At 35.9% G+C, this 19254-nt stretch overlaps 1 protein-coding gene across 1 annotated transcript; it reads right to left on the bottom strand.

The window, feature by feature from the left end:
• Positions 1-1259: 1259 nt before the first annotated feature.
• On the bottom strand, positions 1260-2443 carry LOC114180658 (uncharacterized). Its single transcript, XM_028066960.1, has 2 exons — positions 1817-2443; positions 1260-1658 (listed from the first exon to the last, which is right to left on the bottom strand). The coding sequence occupies exons 1-2, from the start codon at positions 2441-2443 to the stop codon at positions 1260-1262; spliced, it is 1026 nt and encodes a 341-aa protein (XP_027922761.1).
• Between the last annotated feature and the right edge of the window lie 16811 nt (positions 2444-19254).

Genomic DNA, 19254 nt, shown 5'->3' with positions numbered 1-19254 from the left:
GGCTTTTTAACTTGGTGTTGACTAGTTTGGATAATATGTCGGCTCTGATGTTTTCGGATCTAGGAATGTGTTGCATGCAAACTTGGTCGAAGGCGGACTGGACGACTATTCAGACCAGATGGTAATATTGTAGAAGGGTGGGGTCTTTGATCTGGAACTCATCATTTAGATGGCCTACAGTAAGCTTGGAATCGGTTTTGCATGTTAACGACTTGACACCGACCTCGCGGGCCAGGGATAAGCCAGCGAGAATGGCTTTGTATTCGGCTTGGTTGTTGGATTTCCTAAAGGCGAAGTGGAGGGATTTTTCGATGAGGATATCGTTGCGGCCTTCTAACACAATGTCGGCACCTAGCCCCTTTGGATTCGAAGAACCATCAACATAAAGCGTTCATTGGTCCTCAGCGGGTGTTTGTTGGAGATCGTTAACAAAGTCCAGGAGTCATTGAGCGTTGATGGGGTCGTGAGGTTCGTAACGGATGTTGAACTCGGACAACTCAATGGCCCAGGATGACATTCGTCCCGCAAGGTCTGGTTTCTGCAGTATCTTCTGTATTGGGTAATCGGTTTTGATGATGATGTTGTGATTTTGGAAGTATGAGCGTAAGCGGCGGGCTGCGTGTACCAAGGATAGGGCCAATTTTTCTACCATCTAGTATCTAGTTTCGGGGTCTTGCAGGGTTCTGCTAACGAAGTAAACAGGGTGTTGGGTGCCGCCTATATCTTGAACCAGGGCGGCGCTGATGGTGTGATTTGTGGTGATGATATAGACCAATAGGGGTTGATGAGTATCCAGTTTGTGGAGGATAGGTGGTGAGGTGAAGGTGACTTTTAGCTTTTGGAAAATTTGTTCACAATCATCATTCCATGTGAACTTGGTGGATTTTTTGAGCAGTTGTATGATGGGTTGAGTTTGTTCGGCTAGTTTGGGAAGGAAAACGGGAAATGGCTATGAGGCGGCCTATGAGGTGTTGTACTTCTTTGATGCTGGTTGGGCTTCGCATCTCAATGATCGCGTTGCACTTTTCAGGGTTACTCTCTATGTCGCGCTGGGTCAGCATGAATCCAAGGAACTTGCCACGGTCGACACCGAAGACGCATTTATCAGGATTGAGGCGGAGGTTGTATTGCCTTAATGTAGAGAAGAGAGCCGATAAGTCCTAAGCGTGCTGGTGATGGCTAGGGGATTTGACAACCATGTCGTCAATGTACACTTCGACACATTTGTCCATTAAGTGGTTGAAGACTTTATCCATCAATTATTGGTAGGTTGCTCCTGTGTTTTTAAGATCGAATGACATGACTTTGTAGAAGTAATTGGCGTCATCTGTGATTAAAGCGGTTTTGTTCATGTCAGATGCGGCCATGGGAATTTGGTTGTATCCGGAGTATGCGTCAAGAAAGCTGAGGACCTTGTTACTGACGGCGCTGTCGACGAGTCGGTCAATATCTGGTAATGGGTAGGCATCTCTAGGACATGCATTGTTAAGATCGATATAACCAACACACATTCGCCATTTGACATTGGCTTTCTTGACCAACACCACGTTAGAGAGCCAGGTGGTATAATGTGCTTCTTCGATAAACCCCGCGCTCAGCAATTTATCAGCCTCAGCCTTGGCCGCTAGGTGTCGCTCCTCGCCAAGTTTGCGTTTTTTCTAGGAGACATACCAGGCCTCCTTATAAATGGATAACTTATGGGATGCCACTTGAGGGTCAACTCTAGGTAAGTCAGCAGCTGACCAAGCGAAGAGGTCCGAGTTGTGGACAATGGTGGGTGTTATGATGTCGCGCTGTTCAAATTCGAGCCTAGTACCGAGTTTGATGGTGCGACCATTAGGGACTCCAGGGGAGTGGTTTCTTCAACAGGTTCAAGGCGGACATCCCGGCCCATTCTGGGGTCTAAATCGTCACCAAACAAAGCGATCTCAGAGCCAGGTGGTCGCTCTATGTGATTAGTTTGCAGGATAGGGAGTTGTGGGCGTAGGCTGGCCCTGTAGCATTCGCGTGCAAGGCGTTGATCGCCATGGATGGTAAGGATGTCGCCCGATGGGGAAGGAAACTTCATGGTCAGATGAGGTGTGGAGACAACAGCGCCGAGGGTGTTGAGTGAAGGGCGGCCTAGGAGGACATTATAGGATGTAGGCGCATCGACGACGAGGAAGCAGATAGGAATGGTCTTAGTTTGGGCTCCGTCACGGACGACGGTATGGAGGTCAATGTAGCCGCGAGTGGAAACTTTTTCCCCAGAAAAGCCATAAATTGGTTTATCGTATGGGGCCATAGCGGTGTCTGAGAGTTGAAGTTTCTGGTATGTTGCCCAGTAAAGGATGTCAACGGAGCTACCTTGGTCGACGAGGACTTTTTTGACTGCATAATTTTCTATTTCAACGGTGATGATCATAGGGTAATCTTGTTGGTGATCGACGCCGTGGGAAGTCATCGTCCATGAAGGTTATGGGAGGCATGCGACGTCTGTGATGCGAATGGGTAATGTGGTTGATTGATTGGATATGGCGGAGGTGTCGCTTTCTGGCGGAAAAGGTAGAGCCTCCACTAGCAAAACCACCGGAGATGGTGTTGATAGTGCCGCGTACGGGAGGGTCGGCAGGGGTAACGTCGGTGTGAGCCGGTTGGGGGTCATGGTTTGTGGATTGGTTTGGCGTTTATCGTGGTGAGAGTCACGGGGGGGGGGGGGGGGGAGGGGTGTTAGTGGTTGGGACGAGGAGGATGATGGGATCGAGAAGAGTGGTCTTCTCTACTGACAAAGCGGCGAAAGTGGCCAGCACGTACCAGTTCTTCGATTTTATCCTCGAGTGCTTTACAGTCCTCTATAGTATGGCCATGATTGCGGTGATAACGACAATATTTAGTCATGTCTGCGTTGGGGGGAGTGGTCGTCTTGCTTGGTGGTGGGATGAGGTCGGCCTGTAAAGCCTCATCAAGGAGGCGAGATTTGGGAAAATTTAGAGGAGCGTATCTGGTGAAGCAGGGTTGTCGGGGTTCTCGTGGTCTCGGTTCAGGACAAGGGGGTTGTGGGGTGGGGTTGGCGGTAGAGGGTGCGTAATCAATGCAAAATTTTTTTATGGGGGGTTTGCATTTCCTCCATACAGACGTAATCGGCGGCACGCAGCTTCAAATCGTGCATAGAGGTAGGTGGGTGGAGGTTGACGTTATTGGCGAAGGGTAGCCTTGCTGAAGCGATCGATGAATGCCCAGAGCGTCTCGCCTTGTTCTTGCCTGACGCCGAGGAGTGATATTGTAGTACTTTGGTGCGGGCGGCTACCAGCGAAGTGAGTAGTAAACATGTGTGAGAAGGTGTCGAAGCTGTCGATAGAGTATGGTGGAAGGGTCGTGAACCATTCGAGGGTAGGGCCTTTGAGGGTCGTAGGAAAGGCTTTGCAAAAGACTGCATCATGGGAAGTGTAAAGGGTAACGTGGGTGATGTAGATTTTGAGATGTTCGTGGGGGTCTGTTTCACTAGTGTAACGCTCCAGTGTGAAGGGTTCCTACTGGGTGGGGAGGGGGGTGTTGGCGATGAAGTTGGTGAAAGGGTGACAACGTCTAGGTAGGTGGGATGGAAGTGGGTGAGGAGGTATGGGATGGTGGACGAGGGTGGGAAAAGTGGAGGTGAAGTTATGAGTAGGGATGTGGGTAGTAGGGAGGTTGTGAGGGTTGTAGGGTGGGATATGAGTAGTATGTAGGGTGGTGGGCATGTTGTAGGGGACATGAGTGGTGGGGAGGGTGGCGGCGGGAGTGGGAGCCACAGTATGTCCCGGGAGGGTGGAGGAAGTGAGTAGGATGGGCTGAGAGGATAAGAGTTTGTTGGCTAGTGGTGAAGGTGTGCGGGGTAGGATTGTACTCGCTTTCCTCTTCAGTAGGCTGGAAAGTCGGGGACCCTGCAGCTTCAGATGTTTCCTTGGCCTTTCCCTTTTGAGTGGGATCGACTTCGATCTTTCACCTTAGGCGAGAATTTTCCTGTCGTAGTGCTTCCATCTCATCAGCGTTGCGCTTCTTCAAGTCAGTCAGCTCCTGTTGCATCTTGGCTTGACCGTCTAGGATGGCGGCTAGATCCGGAGTGATGTTAGCAAGTCCTGAGGGGCCAGCTTCAACTTGCCATTTAACTCCTCCTCTGCTGTAGGTAGAAACCATTTTTGGAGAAAGCGGGTGATAAAGTACTATCTCGTGCCCCACGATGGGCGCCAATTGTTCTTGCAGAAAACAAATAAGATAAGTTAGGCACAAGTATCACCTTACCCATATAGTCCGCCATCTCCTCAGTAGGCCTCTTCCCGGTTGCATATGTCTGCTTGGACCCAAGAGGGGTTACCTGCAGAAGGGACTCTGAAGCTCAAGTCAAGGAAATCTCTCAGAAAGTCAAATCAGGTGATTAGGGAAGTAATGACTGCATACCTTTAATTCGTGGGGTCCATGCATATTTATAGATCATTAATTATGTCTGGCCATGTCATGGGTTGTGCCCTTGCTTGGGCCGTAGATGGGCCTGGGCCTTAGCCTAGGCCCTTAGTTTGATTATTGGGGACCGGTGACTTTTATTGGAGCGCTCTGTTTCTTGCTAAGTCCTTAGTTGTTTTTATAGAGTTGTCGGCCTAAGCCGGTTACCCTTTAACGGCTTAGGTCGCTATTGTTGTTTTCGGCTTGTTTTATCAATGTCGCTTCTTAGTGGTTTAGTTTGGGTACCTTAGCATGTACATGATGCTTGCTATTATTCGGCTTAGGCCGACTAGGTGCGGTACACCAGTCCCCTAGCCTGTGTCGATATAGTTATATCGGTAAAGGGTGATAAGTGTCCGTTGTCTTTCGTCTAGGCCGACTAGGTGCGGTACACTTTGAAACATAATGTTCTTTCTTAGTAAGTCATTAAGAAAGGATGACAATAAAAAAAGTAAAAAAGATAAATCGAGATACGAAGATTGGAGAATAGAATTATTGAAAAACGCATTATCACAATATCTCTCATTAATCAAAATTAGTATCCTATTATAGTTTAAGTCTGTTAGATTGATGATTATCCTATTATGGTGTTCTTCTCAAATTAGTATGAATTATGATTTTGGTATTCTCTTATGAAATTCACTTGAACTCTAATTATATTTTCTCTCTAATTAATATAACCCTAACTTATGAAATATAAGGATTTTTCTGTTTTCCGTTATACTGGGCTGCATTACAAATTTTGCTACATATAATAAATTGGTTAAATAGCCTTAAATTAGAATATCTATTCAATTAAATGAATTAAAAATATTAAAAATTGAAAAGTATGTGAATCACTATGTGAAAATAGTTTAAATAGAAGAAATGAAATTTTTTATTTATTAAAAAAAATAGTTTATATATAAAAAAATGTAATTTGGCACCCTTAAATATTTTGTCTAAGTTTCGCCACTGTGGTGGTGGTAATGGTGGTGGTGATGTTGGTTATATGGTGGTGGTGGAGGTTGTAGTGGTGGTGGTGGATGTGTTGGATGTGGTGTTGATGGTGGTGTTGGTGGTGGTTGTGATGGCGATGATGTTGGTTATGATGGTGATTTTGGTTATGGTGGTGATGGTGGTGGTAGTGGTGGATGTGGTGGATGTGGTGGTGGTGATTTGGTTATGGTGGGGATGTTGGTTATGGTAGTGGTGGAGGTGGGGGTGGTGATATGGTTGTGATGGTGGTGTTGTTGGTGGTTGTGGTGATGTTGGTTATTGTGGTGGTGGAGGTTGTGGTGGTGGTGGAAGTGGTGATGTTGGTGGTGGTTGTGGTGGTGATGGTGGTAATGGTGGTGGTGATGATTTTGGTGGTGGTAGTGGTTTTAATGGTAGTGGTAATGGTTGTGGTTGTAGTGATGTTGGTGGTGGTGGTGGTGGTGGTGATGATTGTGTTGGTGGTGGTGGCGAAGGTGGTGGTGGTGGAGGTGGGAGGAAACAAGCTTATGAGTAGCAACAAATTGTAAAAGTAAATAATTAGTTATTTTGTAATTTATCTTAAATATTAATTTAAAACTTTTATCATGTTAGTTTAATCTAATTAAATAATTTAGGAAAAATTATGTGTATGGTTTAGCGACCAAAAATATTTGGTGGCTAAGTACCATGTTAAATACATTTTATAAAGTAATATTTTTATCGGTTGTTAAATTAGTGGCTCTTTACATATTAAATAATATTTTAGTGACTGAAAATATTTGGTGGCTAATTACAATATAAAATATATTTTACAAAAAATTTATTTCAGTCGCTAAATCGGTGGCTAAAACATTACGTATGAAATAATGTTTAGTGACCGAAAATATTCGGTGGCTAATTACTATATTAAATATATTTTACAAAATAAGATTTATTTCGGTCGTTAAATTTGTGGTTAAAACATAATATTTAGAGACTAAACAATTCTGGTCGATATTTCAATCGTTACTTGAATTAAAATTACTATACATTTATTCAGTCAGTAAATCGGTGATTATTTACGATTATTATGATTTAATGTCTAATTCAGTCACAATTTGAGGCTAAATTATCATGATGGCTAATATCGGTAGCTAAATTGTATTTTTCTAGTAGTGTTAATTAATTACAAACCAATTTAGACACCAATTTCTTTAGTGGGTAAAATATTGGTAGTTAATGTTAAAGACCATTTTAGAGTCTAATTTATAGACTAATTATATTTTTTTATTCATAATAAAGATTATTTTAGATACCAATAATTTTAAATTTATAAACTATTATCTAAATTAGTCACTGTAGAATGATTATTCTTGGTCTTTAAAATTTGTACTTATTTAAAGATTTTCTTCGGGTGAGAATTACATGTGCTAATAAGCGTCGGCAACAAATCTAATTTGCCAAATCTGCTCTATTTTTTATTTATTTTGCTTTATTAAAAATCAATTTAATCAGATCTAGATTTTTTTTTCTGTATTTTATAATTTTTTTCATATCAGATTTATGTTTTAGTTTTATAGGTTGTAAAAAATAAAAAATTCAAATTTTAAATAAGATTATATTCAGATAAAAGAAATAATATGAACCTAATTTCAAAGCACATGCCACTTCATTGATTAAAAATTTCGAGAACTCTAAATTCTCTCCTCTGTTGCTTCTTCGATGTTTCACCCCCAAAATTTCAAGAACCCTAAATTATCTTCACTTCTTTGCTATTCACTCAAAAATTTGAATAGCCAATCAAAGGTAAATCTAATTGTAATCTTAAAACTCTAGTATATGTTTTGCTTTCCATTCATGCTTGGATTTTGTTTCACAGAACGCATAGTGCCACTAATGAGGCGAGAGCACTACGTGTTGGGAAGGTTGTTGTTGTTATAAGGTATGTTTTGTCCCTTCCTTTTTCTATTTCGTTCCCTTTTTCTATTCAGATTGTCTCAAAGAATATAGATTTATTCATATTCACTAGTGCAAATTTGATATTTTACCTCGCCTTATAGGCCTCGGTTATGGCAGAACCGAAGCCTATAAGGAGGCGGTGGCAATTTTGCAATTTCAGCAACCTATATTGCTTCGGTTCTACAAACAACCGGTGCCGTAAGCAGTTTTAGGCCTCGGTTCCTTAAGAACCGAAGCCTATTAGGCAGCCCAGAAACCCTAATTTAAAATTTTCATCAGCGTCGCCCCCATTGGCCTCGGTTGCTTTTCGACCGAGGCAATATTGGGCAGTTTTAGGCCTCGGTTGAAATAGAACCGAAGCCTATAACCCTGCCCAGAAACCCTAATTTAAAATTTTCATCAACGCCGCCCCCTTTGGCCTCGGTTGCTTTTCGACCGAGGCAATATTAGACAGTTTTAGGCCTCGGTTGAAATAGAACCGAAGCCTATAACCCTGCCCAGAAACCCTAATTTAAAATTTTCATCAGCGCCGCCGCCTTTGGCTTTGGGTCCCCTTCGACCGAGGCCATTGAGCCACTTTAGGCCTCGGTTTTTTGAATAACCGAAGCCATAAAACCTGTTAAAATCCCCAAATCGCGAACCCCAATCACTATTCATCTTCTTCCCTAATTCCACCATGACCCGAGGGAGTTTGGTCACACCAACTTGCTTCCCTCCTTTTTTGAGTGTCTCAAACATTTCAGCACCAACGTCTTCCAACAAGAATTTTGGCAACACGGAGCGTCCCACTCTGAAGCTTGATGCTTTCATCCCGAAGAAGCATGTCATCACCATTATCTTCAACCCCATCTCGCTTCCTACTACACAAACAAAAGGGTATAATAGAACCAACACTATGGCCCTCAAGAGCCCTCCGGCTTCAAAGGCCACTAACATGAAATATCGAAATAGAGAAGAGGATTTCAACAGAGCATTTCGCTGCTGCAACTGTTCCAGGTGCTTCCATGGTGAGCGGTGCAGTATTGGCATTCACGGTGGCTCACAAAAGTGCAGGTGTTGCTGGAAGATGAGGCGAGGTGCAACGATAAAATGGTGGTGCAGGTGGTTACGATTTTCGCTGTTGCTGCGGCATCAATGGCTGAACAATGGAGTTCTCATCACTGCTTGGTGGACTGCGCGAAGGATTCGCGATGGGTGCTGCCGGCGAGATGAAGTTCGGTCCTGTGAATTTATTTTTTTTTTAAAACAATATTGAATCTATGGCTTCGGTTTCTCTGCAACCGAGGCAGAAAAGGGATCTATGGCTTCGGGTAATGACCGAGGCCAAAAGGGGTGCCTTTTGGCCTCGCTTTAATATGCCTCGGTTCTTAAACCGAGGCAGAATCTCGAAAATAACCGAGGCCAAAAGGGGGTACTGCACTAGTGATTGTCTCAATGATAGTCATAAATTATGATGCACCATTTTCATGGCATGAGGCACTGAACCAGTAAGTTAGCTGCAAGGAACAAAGATTCTTTGATTTTCTAATATTGAGTCACACAAGAATTAACAGTAAGAGAATCTCATTTAAGAGAGAAAACTAATTTGAAAACTAGTTTACGAGAGAATCTTCTTTCCCCAATATTTTTCTAGGTCTTTGCAACTTTTTCTGACACTCCTTTTTCACCGATATTGGGATTCTTGACCCTTTGAATTAATTATTATTGCAACTCGTTTCTTTTAGTTTAGTTTTGTTGTTGATTATATAGTTTACTGTTGTTTTCAAATGTAGTTTCTAGTCTATTCTCATTTACTTGTTTTCACTGTTAATGTATAGTTTGTTGTTTAATTTAGTTGTTCTCATTATATTTTAATGATTTACTTGTTTTGCTATTACTAATTTTGTTTTGGTGTAATGTTTTTAGTTGTGCTTTCTTATTTTTAACGAATTCCACTAATTTTTACTCATTTTCATTTAACTGCTTTTGTTACTAACATTGTTGACTGTCACTAACTTTTAGCAACATTATACTCTGATATTTTTACACATTTTATTGTTTATAGACAACTTTTTCATTGCAATTTCTTTAGTTTTTGCTGTTTTAAGCTAGTTTACTCTTTTTAATTTGGTGTTTTGAACAACTGTTTTTTATAGCTTTAAGTGTAATAATGACACTTAAAGCATGATTTTATTAATCTGAATTTTATCATTGGAATAGATTATTTAAATTTCTTTAATAATTCGTTCATGTTTCAGAGAAAAAACAAATCAAGTGGATTGATGTCAAGTCTACACAACAAGAAAAACTGATATTACCGATGGATATTATTGACGGTCCAAATTTATCAGTAATGGTCAAAATTCATCACTAAACCAGAATTACCGACGGTCAAAAATCTATCGATAAAATTCTTGTCGATAAAATTTTACCGACATAAATCATGTTCCATCGATAATTATCGACGAAAAAATTTGTCGATAAAATCTGTTAATCATTACTGACGGAAAAATCCATCGGTTAATTCGTCGGTAATTACCTACCGAAAAATCTGTTGGTAATTATATCGGTAATTATCGACTGAAAAATCTGTCAGTAATTATCGAACGAAAAATTCGTTGATAACTATCAAAAAATTCGTCGGTAAAAAAATATAAATTATCAACAGATTTTTATATCGATAAATGAAATTTGTATTTCTGACAGATTTTTCTGTCAGTAATTAAAATATGAATTCATCGGTGAAATCAGTTAGTAATTCAAATTTATCGACTACAACAAATCTGTATGTAAAATTTCATCGGTAATTCCATTATTTTTTGTAGTGTCTTGTTGCTTCATATATAGATGGTTGTGAAGATGTTGCTAATGAGTATGAGTTAATGAGCCATGAAAGAGATTTTGAACTTTGTAATCGAATGGGTGCTGGTGCATTCTATTTGAAGAAATTGTTAAAATTGCCATGAACTCTACAGTGTTTTGGATTTGTTAGTTTTTAATGTTAGTGATATTGTACGAGGATATAATGACTTTATAAAAATTTTCATTACCATATGATTAAATGAATTTATGTGGACATTTATATCATTTTAATTTTTTTTAATGTTAAGAATTTAAATAATATATTATGTTTAATTTTTAATACTATTATATTTAAAATACTTTTATATTTTATTAATTTATATATTATTTAACTTTTTTAAAAAAATATTTATGTATTGGATGAAATAATTATTTTATTTTTAAAATATAAATTTAAAATTAAAATTAAATTTATAAAAAGTTAAGTTTCATTAAAAATGGATTTAGAAATGGATCTAGATTTTTAGTTGATCCAAATATTTGGATCTAGATTTTAGAATATCCAAATTGTTTTTTTCACAAAAAAGTGGATCTGGATTAAAATTTGATCCATATATTTAGATTCAAATTGGATATGGATCAGATATCTAAATATCCGATCTATGCCCACCTCTATGTGCTAACATTGGATAAAAGGAATTGTAATTAAAATTAATAAATGGTTTTCTCATTCAATAATTAAAAGAAAATCTTGATCATCTTTGACAAAAATAATACTCATCACTCAAACAATATCTATCCAAAAATCTAAAAAAAAACATTTCAACCATAAAAATTTAGCTAAAACACATCAAAAATAGGCTTACTAACATTAACTAAGAAATTTGTGACTAACATTGACTAAGGGATAACCTTGACCAACAATAATGAAAAAACAACGACACCAATGTCAACAAAAAATAACTCCTTTCTAATGCTACCCGCAAATTCCTAACTTATATCATTTGAAAAATAATTTCACTACATGCTATGAAAGAACCTAGTTAACATCGACCGAAAACTAACCTTGTTAATGATAGCCAAGGAAGCTCCCACTTATATCAACCAAGAAATAACATAGACCTATATTAGAAAAATAACTCTAGTTGATGTTGGCAAAATGAGTTATGGTTGACGTCAACGAAAAGTAAGCTTAGTTAACATTTTTCAAAATAAATTGTGTTTAACCCCAATTATGAAGTATTCTTAATGTTGAGAAAGAAAATCCTAACTAACCTTAGTTGAGAAGTAGTAATAGCTTGACAAAAATATAATTTAAACCACATCAAGTATGAAATAACCATGTCTTCAACTTAAAAGGAATTCATATCACCTTTAATTAGAAAAAACATAGGGAGTTGACAATCTCTCTCGAATCAAATCAATAATGACCTATCTAAGTCAAACTAAGAAGAAAGTACAAAGAAAAAAGATCTAAAGTAAGATAGAAACGAGAGAATGCGAATAATTTCAAATTCTTAACTACATTTTAAGAAAATTTTGAAATTATCTAATTTAAAGTAATCAAATTACTATTCTAAAATTTCAATTTTTAAAAGTTTTTCATTTAAATACTATATTATTTTTATTAGATATTTCTTTAATTTTTTCTTTAATACCTATTTTTAGAGAACTGTACATTTCAATTATTCTACCCTTATTAGAAACTATTTCAAACCAGGCTTTCTAACATAATATGGGTCTGAGAACTCTGCCACTTCATTAGAGTCGTATGATGAGTTGTTGTTGTTGTAAGCATCTACCATTACACCTACGTGAGCTTCTTCAATTTCAGAGTCAGATGAGTACATGTCTTCCATTGTAGCCATGACATTTTTGTTTGCTTTTTTTCATTTCTTTCTCTTTTTCTCTTTAGTTCAAGACATTATATTTTGTAATGTGTAGGTTTTTTACATTCGTAGAAAATAAATATAAACCCTCTCTAGGTTACACAAATATAAACCTCTCCAGGTACACGAGTACAAACCACTCTAGGTTATACCGAGTATCAACCTCCCCAAGCATCTTTCTTAATCTCTCGTGAAATAAAGAAATCTCAATAACAATGGATAATCGAAAAACACTCTCATAGTAGGAGTGTACAATACAACTCACAAGTTACAACAGTGAAGGATATACAATTTGTAAGCTCTCAACCCAATATAGTAATCACTAATGATATGACAATTTCTCAACATTTTGATCTTTTGCAAATAGCTTCATTGTTCTTTCATAATTTTTCTCGTAAGGCTTTGCATGCTTTATATAGTTGTTGCAATTGATAGTCATTGAGAATTCAAGACATTTGTTCATTGCAATCTTCTTCATATGTTATGACTTAATAAGTTCTTTAATTTTATTTTTAGCTTGAACCTTTAATGTCATTCTTCATTAATTCAATTCTAAATCAACTTATGCTCTACAAGATATCTTTTTTACTTTTATTATTGAGCTCAAGCTTGATTTGAATTTTGCGCTTTCTTCAACGTTCACAATTCTTGTTAAGGAAACTTTGTGCAACTTGATTTTGCATTTGAATCATTAGAGCAATAATACTATTCAATAAATCAAAACATTCACTGATCAGTCATATAACATATTTCCTTAGTGCTCATATTGCTTGACTGTTTGATTTTAAAAACTTGCTATTAACACCAAATAATTAATTCTTTGTTTCTACACATAGATCAATATATAAATTTGCATGATTAGTCAAAGATAATAAGACTATTAAAGCACTTTACAATTATTTTAACTGTTAAGGTCGTCTAACACCTTTGTCTTTTAATAGCTTAAGTTGTCTTGGGTCGTCTAACCCTTTGAGTCGTCTAACACCTTTGTTGACTAACACTTTGTATTTTTTAATGACTTATATTGTCTAGAGACTTCGGTCATCTAATGCTTTAAACCTAGTGAACACAAGATTTATATTTCTCCAACATACTGACTCATCTACTATTTAGACTCCTCTAATTCTAAGACTTTGTGTTCACATACACTAGACTTCCAACTTACATCAACATGCAATTCATTTGAAGATTAACAATTGAGAAAACACATTTGTAAGTACTGACCACATATATTGTCATTCAAACTACGTTGATCAAATATTCAACCTCACTATATTTGTTAAACATTCTCTTTTAGTCGTCTAACACATCTTCACTTCTAACTAGAGACTTAATTGTTTGGTAGAGTGATTGTCACTTTATCATCAAAACCTCATTGGTTACTAGGGTTGGCTTATTTCAACAATCTCCCCCTTTTTGATAATGACAAAACCAAACATTATATATTAGAGCAAATAATTAATCAATCCTATTATCATATCAAAATAGAATAGACCAAATTATGTCAAATTATCAATGGAGAAATTTATATCAAAGGTAAACAAAATCTCAATTATTTGAGTATAAACAAGAGATCATTATATTAGAGCAAATAAACACGAGATCATCACACAACAAAATATTAAAACCAATCAAATCATTATTCAAATTAAATGCAAAATGTGCCAAATAAATTGTTCTAATGAAATAAACCAAAGTTGACAGAAAATAAAGAAACCTTTTAAGATTTCAAAATTTAAAAAACCAAAACCACTAAAACTTAAAACTTAAAAAACAAGGACTGAAAAAATGTCATTTTATTCTTCTATTCATTTATTCCTTTGCTTCTCCCTTTTTTGTCAACATAAAAAGGAGATTGAAGGTGAAAGGTGTCATTATTGCTATAGGGAAGGCTTGGGTGAAGAAATGGGTATAATGGTAAAGGATAACAAACCTCACGAAACATTATTTTTTCATTATTGTTGACATGTGATAGGTTGCATGTTTAACTTGTTGATGAGTCATTATTTTCTCTTATTCTGTTGCCTTTTTGTGTTCGCCTTTATGGATGTTTAGTGCTTAATTGTCTATCTTTAGTGCATTTTCGTCCAGTGGGAGTAAATTGGATAAGATAATTAATTTTGTAACCTAGGATTGGTGGATTTTCATTAGAATCAAGGAATAAATACGTTTTGAAATCTGTTTAATTAAATTTTGCAATTACATTTTGTTAATTTTGTGTTTGAATTTGAATCTACCAAACCAACCCCCCACCCCCTTGTGTTGAATTGTATCTGGAAAGCTTGGGTTGAAAACAATGATCACTGGGAGACGACCTTGGGTTAACTCTTGACTACTACATTTATATGTTTTATTTGGTTGGATACGACGTCGATCACTTGTTCATGTTGTCTAGCTTCATATGAGTTGAGCACTAGAATAAGATTTTTTTCTTTCCTGATTTATGGTCATATCAAGCATTTTTTTCATGATAGATATCATTCTGGCAATTATTGGTGTGTCTGCCTTAGGTACTGATGAGTGCGTATTTTTACCCTCATTTAATGTTTAATTATGGGTATTTAATTGAATTAGTGTGCTTAAATATTGATTTAATTGGGATTTCCTATAATTGGGTTTATTGAGCATGAGATACAAAAACATGTTAAAAATAGCTTTTTAGTTGCATAAATGTTCTTTGGATATTTTGAGGTGTGTTAGTGCAGCTGCAGCTAAGTTGAGCTCATGAAGGTGTGGAAATAAATTGATTAAAGCTTCATGACAACTTAATCCAAGAATAAGAAATTATCAAAAGCACAAAATTTCAAGCCAAGCATTGCATGAAGACGGCAAGAAAAACTTGAAAAAGTGAGGAAGTTTGGCTAAACCGAGAAGAGAGGAACAAAAAAATTGGACCCTGCGGTTTTCTTTATCTTTATGATAGAAGATAATTTGGGAAAAATATATCTTTAGATATTTTATTTGATATTTTTAAATAATTATCTTATTTAATTATATCATAAAATATTAAAAGATATTAACTACCAATCTTTTTAAATATGACAAGATCTTCTGGAATATTTTTAGATCCATAACAAACAAATATATCTTGAAGATATTGGATTATTTAGAAGATAATTTGAGGAGATTGCAAAGGGTTGATTTGGAATATTAATACAAATATTAATTGGTGATAATTTATCATATATCTTTAAGTAATTAATTAATTTAATTATATTAGATATTGATATTATCAACCAATTATATTTGTCAAATAGTCTATATCTCTCCAAGTATTTTTAAATATTTATATTTATCTTTATTTCAAAAGATATTTGAGAGATTTTAGCAACAGAAAAGCTCAGCCCAATTCCTATATAAAGAGACCAAGGGAGAAGTAGAAAACAAGCTCGGCACGTCGGAATTTAGGAACCCTTAGGGGGACCTAATTTCTTTCTTCTCTCCATTCTTCTATTTTTATTTTGTATTCCATGGATTGCTAAACTTCTTGGGTTGATTCCATTGTAATTTCATTATGGATTTTGAGGTTAGAATGAAATAATTTCTTTGTTCTTTTTTATTATTGTTGAGGTTTTAATTCATCTATGTCTTTTATCTTTGAATCACATAAAAAGTAATGATTTTAAATCTATATGCATGTTGATCATATGAGTTCAAGGGTTTTTAAATTTAATTGAAACTTTACTTTGATTTTATTTAAAAACTTTCATGTGATTGAATGAGTTTTTACCAATAATTGAGACTTTACTTTGATTAAAGGTATTTACTCTAACTAAAATTAATTGAGACTTTACTTTGATTAATTAAGCTTTTTATTTGATGAGGAGATAAAAGACTAGACATGATTAGGCATAGTAAATTTGATTGAGACTGTACTTTGGTTGAATTTACTATGCATAATCTAAAAGTTCTCACTTTTAATTGAGACTATACTTTGGTTAAAAGTGAGAACGCCAACAAATTAATTGAGACTTTACATTGATTAATTTGTAAATCTATAATAATAATTAATCGAGCAATAATCTTTAGATAACCGATGATGAATCTATTTTGAAAAAATAATGGAATCAATCTATTTTCTTTACTATTGTTTATATCTTATTTTATCTTTTTATCTTTATCCCTCCTATTTTTATAATTTTATTTGACTAACACTTGTATAGTTTTATAAGAACTAATTTGTTAAAAATCAATTCCGTGTTCGTTAGGAGACGACTTTGGGTTACTTTACCTTTACTATTTTGTTGACTACTTTCTTAACAATACTGAAGTTGTTATAGATAAGTAGTATTAATTTGATCGTGTCAACGACAGCGTTATCAAACAAACCCCCCACCCCCCTTGTGTTGAATTGTATCTGGAAAGCTTGGGTTGAAAACAATGATCACTGCTAGACGACCTTGGGTTAACTCTTGACTACTACATTTATATGTTTTATTTGGTTGGATACGACGTCGATCACTTGTTCATGTTGTCTAGCTTCATATGAGTTGAGCACTAGAATAAGATTTTTTTCTTTCCTGATTTATGGTCATATCAAGCATTTTTTTCATGATAGATATCATTCTGGCAATTATTGGTGTGTCTGCCTTAGGTACATTTTGTATGACTAGTTTGTTGAGAAACTCCAGTGAATACAAAATCTATTTTAGTGGGGACTTGGGTTTGTCGATCAATGACACGAAGGATGGAGAGGTATCTTCACTTGAAGATGAAGTAGGTGGTGGCTTTCCACGTGTAAGACACTTTTGAGGTACATTACGTTTGACATAAGGACAATATTAGAAAATTTCCTCTTGTGAGAGGGGAAAACATTTTTATTAGATCTCAATTTTGCAAGATGATTCTAGGTTAAAAGGAAACGAGATGAGGGTTGTGGTTGTGGATGGACCAATGATAGGAACATATAGGTGTTGGTCAGATTTGGAAAAGATGTAGCATAGACATTTTAAGAAAAAATTTATAATTTGCAGCACTTAGTTTTCAAATCTTTGAAAAATGGGAAATAAGTGAAACTTTTGAAAATAAAATCATAATATTTTTAAAAGAAATAGATTTTCATAATCAAAAATATTTTCACAATTGATTTTCAAAATGAGGAAATATGGTATAAGAATTTTTTAAAAACGAAGCGGTAATTCTGAATTGAATAACTATTCAGTATCAATCATAATCTAATATGCATTTTATCTTAGTGTAGTGCGTGAAGTTATGAGAATGCCAATAAAAATCATTCAACCAATAAATGTGCATGTGAGCATATGCAACTTATATTTATCTAATACCTAAATTAATATTATGCATTTATATGCATCTATCAGACCAAATGCATCTGATATGCTAATATGTGTCTAACATGCTAAATGCGTCTAATTCACTAAGATGTGTCTAATAGACTAAGATGTTACTAATGCTCACTACATTGTATTAGTCAATCATTCATAAGAGTCATGCCTAGAAGGGTTTCAGATGATGAAATTGTTCTTCAATAAAAGGTTTTGTAAATATATCTACTAAATGATCATATGTTGAGACAAACTTTAAGTCAATAATCCCCTTTTGTACATAATCCCTAATGAAATGATGTTTAATTTGAATGTGTTTTGCTTAAGAATGCAAGACAAAATTCTTAGCTAAATTTGTAGCCACTAGTGCTTTTTCTTTCTACATTGCTTCTTGCATAGTCAGCATCATAGTATCCTTAAAATGTATGATTTTCTTGCTTTTTGTAGCAGAGACCAAGATTAGTACTACTTTTAAAATACCTAATCATTCCTTTGACAACACTTAAATGTACATCTCTTGGGTCTGACTGAAAATGACCACATAGACAAACCTTAAACATGATGTAAAGCCTAGATGTAGTGAGATATAACAATGCACCAATCATCCGCTTGTATGTAGTGTGATCTATTGATTTAGAATCCTTTTCTAATCCTAAGGATGTATTAGGATGCGTTGGAGTTTTCATCTCCTTTGCATCTTCCAAGTTAAACTTCTCAGGGAGTTTTGTACCATACTTGGTTTGATGAATGTATATATAATCCTTAGCTTGTTTTAATTACAAACCAAGGATAAAATATAACTCCCCGATCATACTCATCTTGAACTCACTTTTCATAAGCTTTGAGAACTCCTCACATATATTACCTTATTATACCCATCCCTAGTCCTTATGATCACCTATGTGCTTTCATAGCTTGGTTTCATTCCAACTATCATGCTTACAATTGTTTGGGCTTAATTTTACACACAATGTAAAGACATCAAAGGAAGGAATAATAGGAACATTAATAAAACAAACAGACGTTTTCTAAGGCAAAGAAAGTGAAACGAAAAGAGGAAATGAACGAACCCTAGGACTTGCGATAAGTAGTTAAGGACATTCAAATTCATAAGAAATAGAGCCAAACTAAACCCAAAAAACTACATTTATAATCCAACCTCATAAAAAATCAAAACCAAAACAAAATCGGAAACAATAAACCATCCTAGCAATCAATTAATGCAACCAAAAACAAATTCGAAACAAAACAAGTAAAAATATTACCTAAAAAAAGCTCAAACCTCCAAAATTGTGAAAAGCGTTTGAGATCCAAAAAGACCAGTGTCACGGTCGCACCTATTGCTACTACGAAAATGGTTTGCAAAATTAGGTTTCGAATACAAAAATAGCATTCTTAAAGAATCGGAGAAAGTACAGTGATGGATTACGACTTACGAATTCAAAAAATTGACCTAGGATTACACATTATACCTAGGAATGATGGATTGCGTAGCGATGCCCTTGATTATGGCACGTGAACCAAGGCAAGGTGAGTGGCGGAAGACATAGTCATCGACGGAAAGCACAATGAGTTGAGCTTGTTGCATGAAAAAATCAAACTGACTTTAATCGTGAGTGAGCTAAGACTTAGACTAATTTTTACAATTCTAGGTTAAAGTCAACTTTTAAAATCTTCATTTAAATTTCATTTCCCACCGCAAATATCCATTCTACCTATGAAAACTAGAAATGGCAAATAAACCCGTGCCCGTGGGTATCACCCGAACCCGTCCCCGTTTTGACGGGGAATCCCCGCTTTGACTGGGTATGGGTATGGGTATGGGTAATACCCGAAATTTTCAACTGGGGATGGGGATGGGGATGGGGATATATATATACCCGCCCAAATACCCGTCCCCGCTTAAATTACTAAACTATTTATAATTTATTAAATAATCTAAAAAATAT

This window comes from Vigna unguiculata, chromosome 4 (assembly GCF_037176805.1).
Source record: "Vigna unguiculata cultivar grain cowpea cultivar isolate G323 ecotype 2 chromosome 4, ASM3717680v1, whole genome shotgun sequence".
Classification (NCBI taxonomy): Eukaryota; Viridiplantae; Streptophyta; class Magnoliopsida; order Fabales; family Fabaceae; genus Vigna; species Vigna unguiculata.
Note: the sequence above shows the minus strand (reverse complement) of the source record. Positions and strands in the feature narration are given on the sequence as shown.

Bases quoted from the DNA above. Each gene is read 5' to 3' on its own strand.
- LOC114180658 (XM_028066960.1), bottom strand. From the start codon at position 2,443: ATGACTTCCCACGGCGTCGATCACCAACAAGATTACCCTATGATCATC. The intron at 1,659-1,816 runs GTACTAGGCTCG...TATGTCTCCTAG, and splicing joins TGGTCGCACCATCAAACTCG to AAAAAACGCAAACTTGGCGA.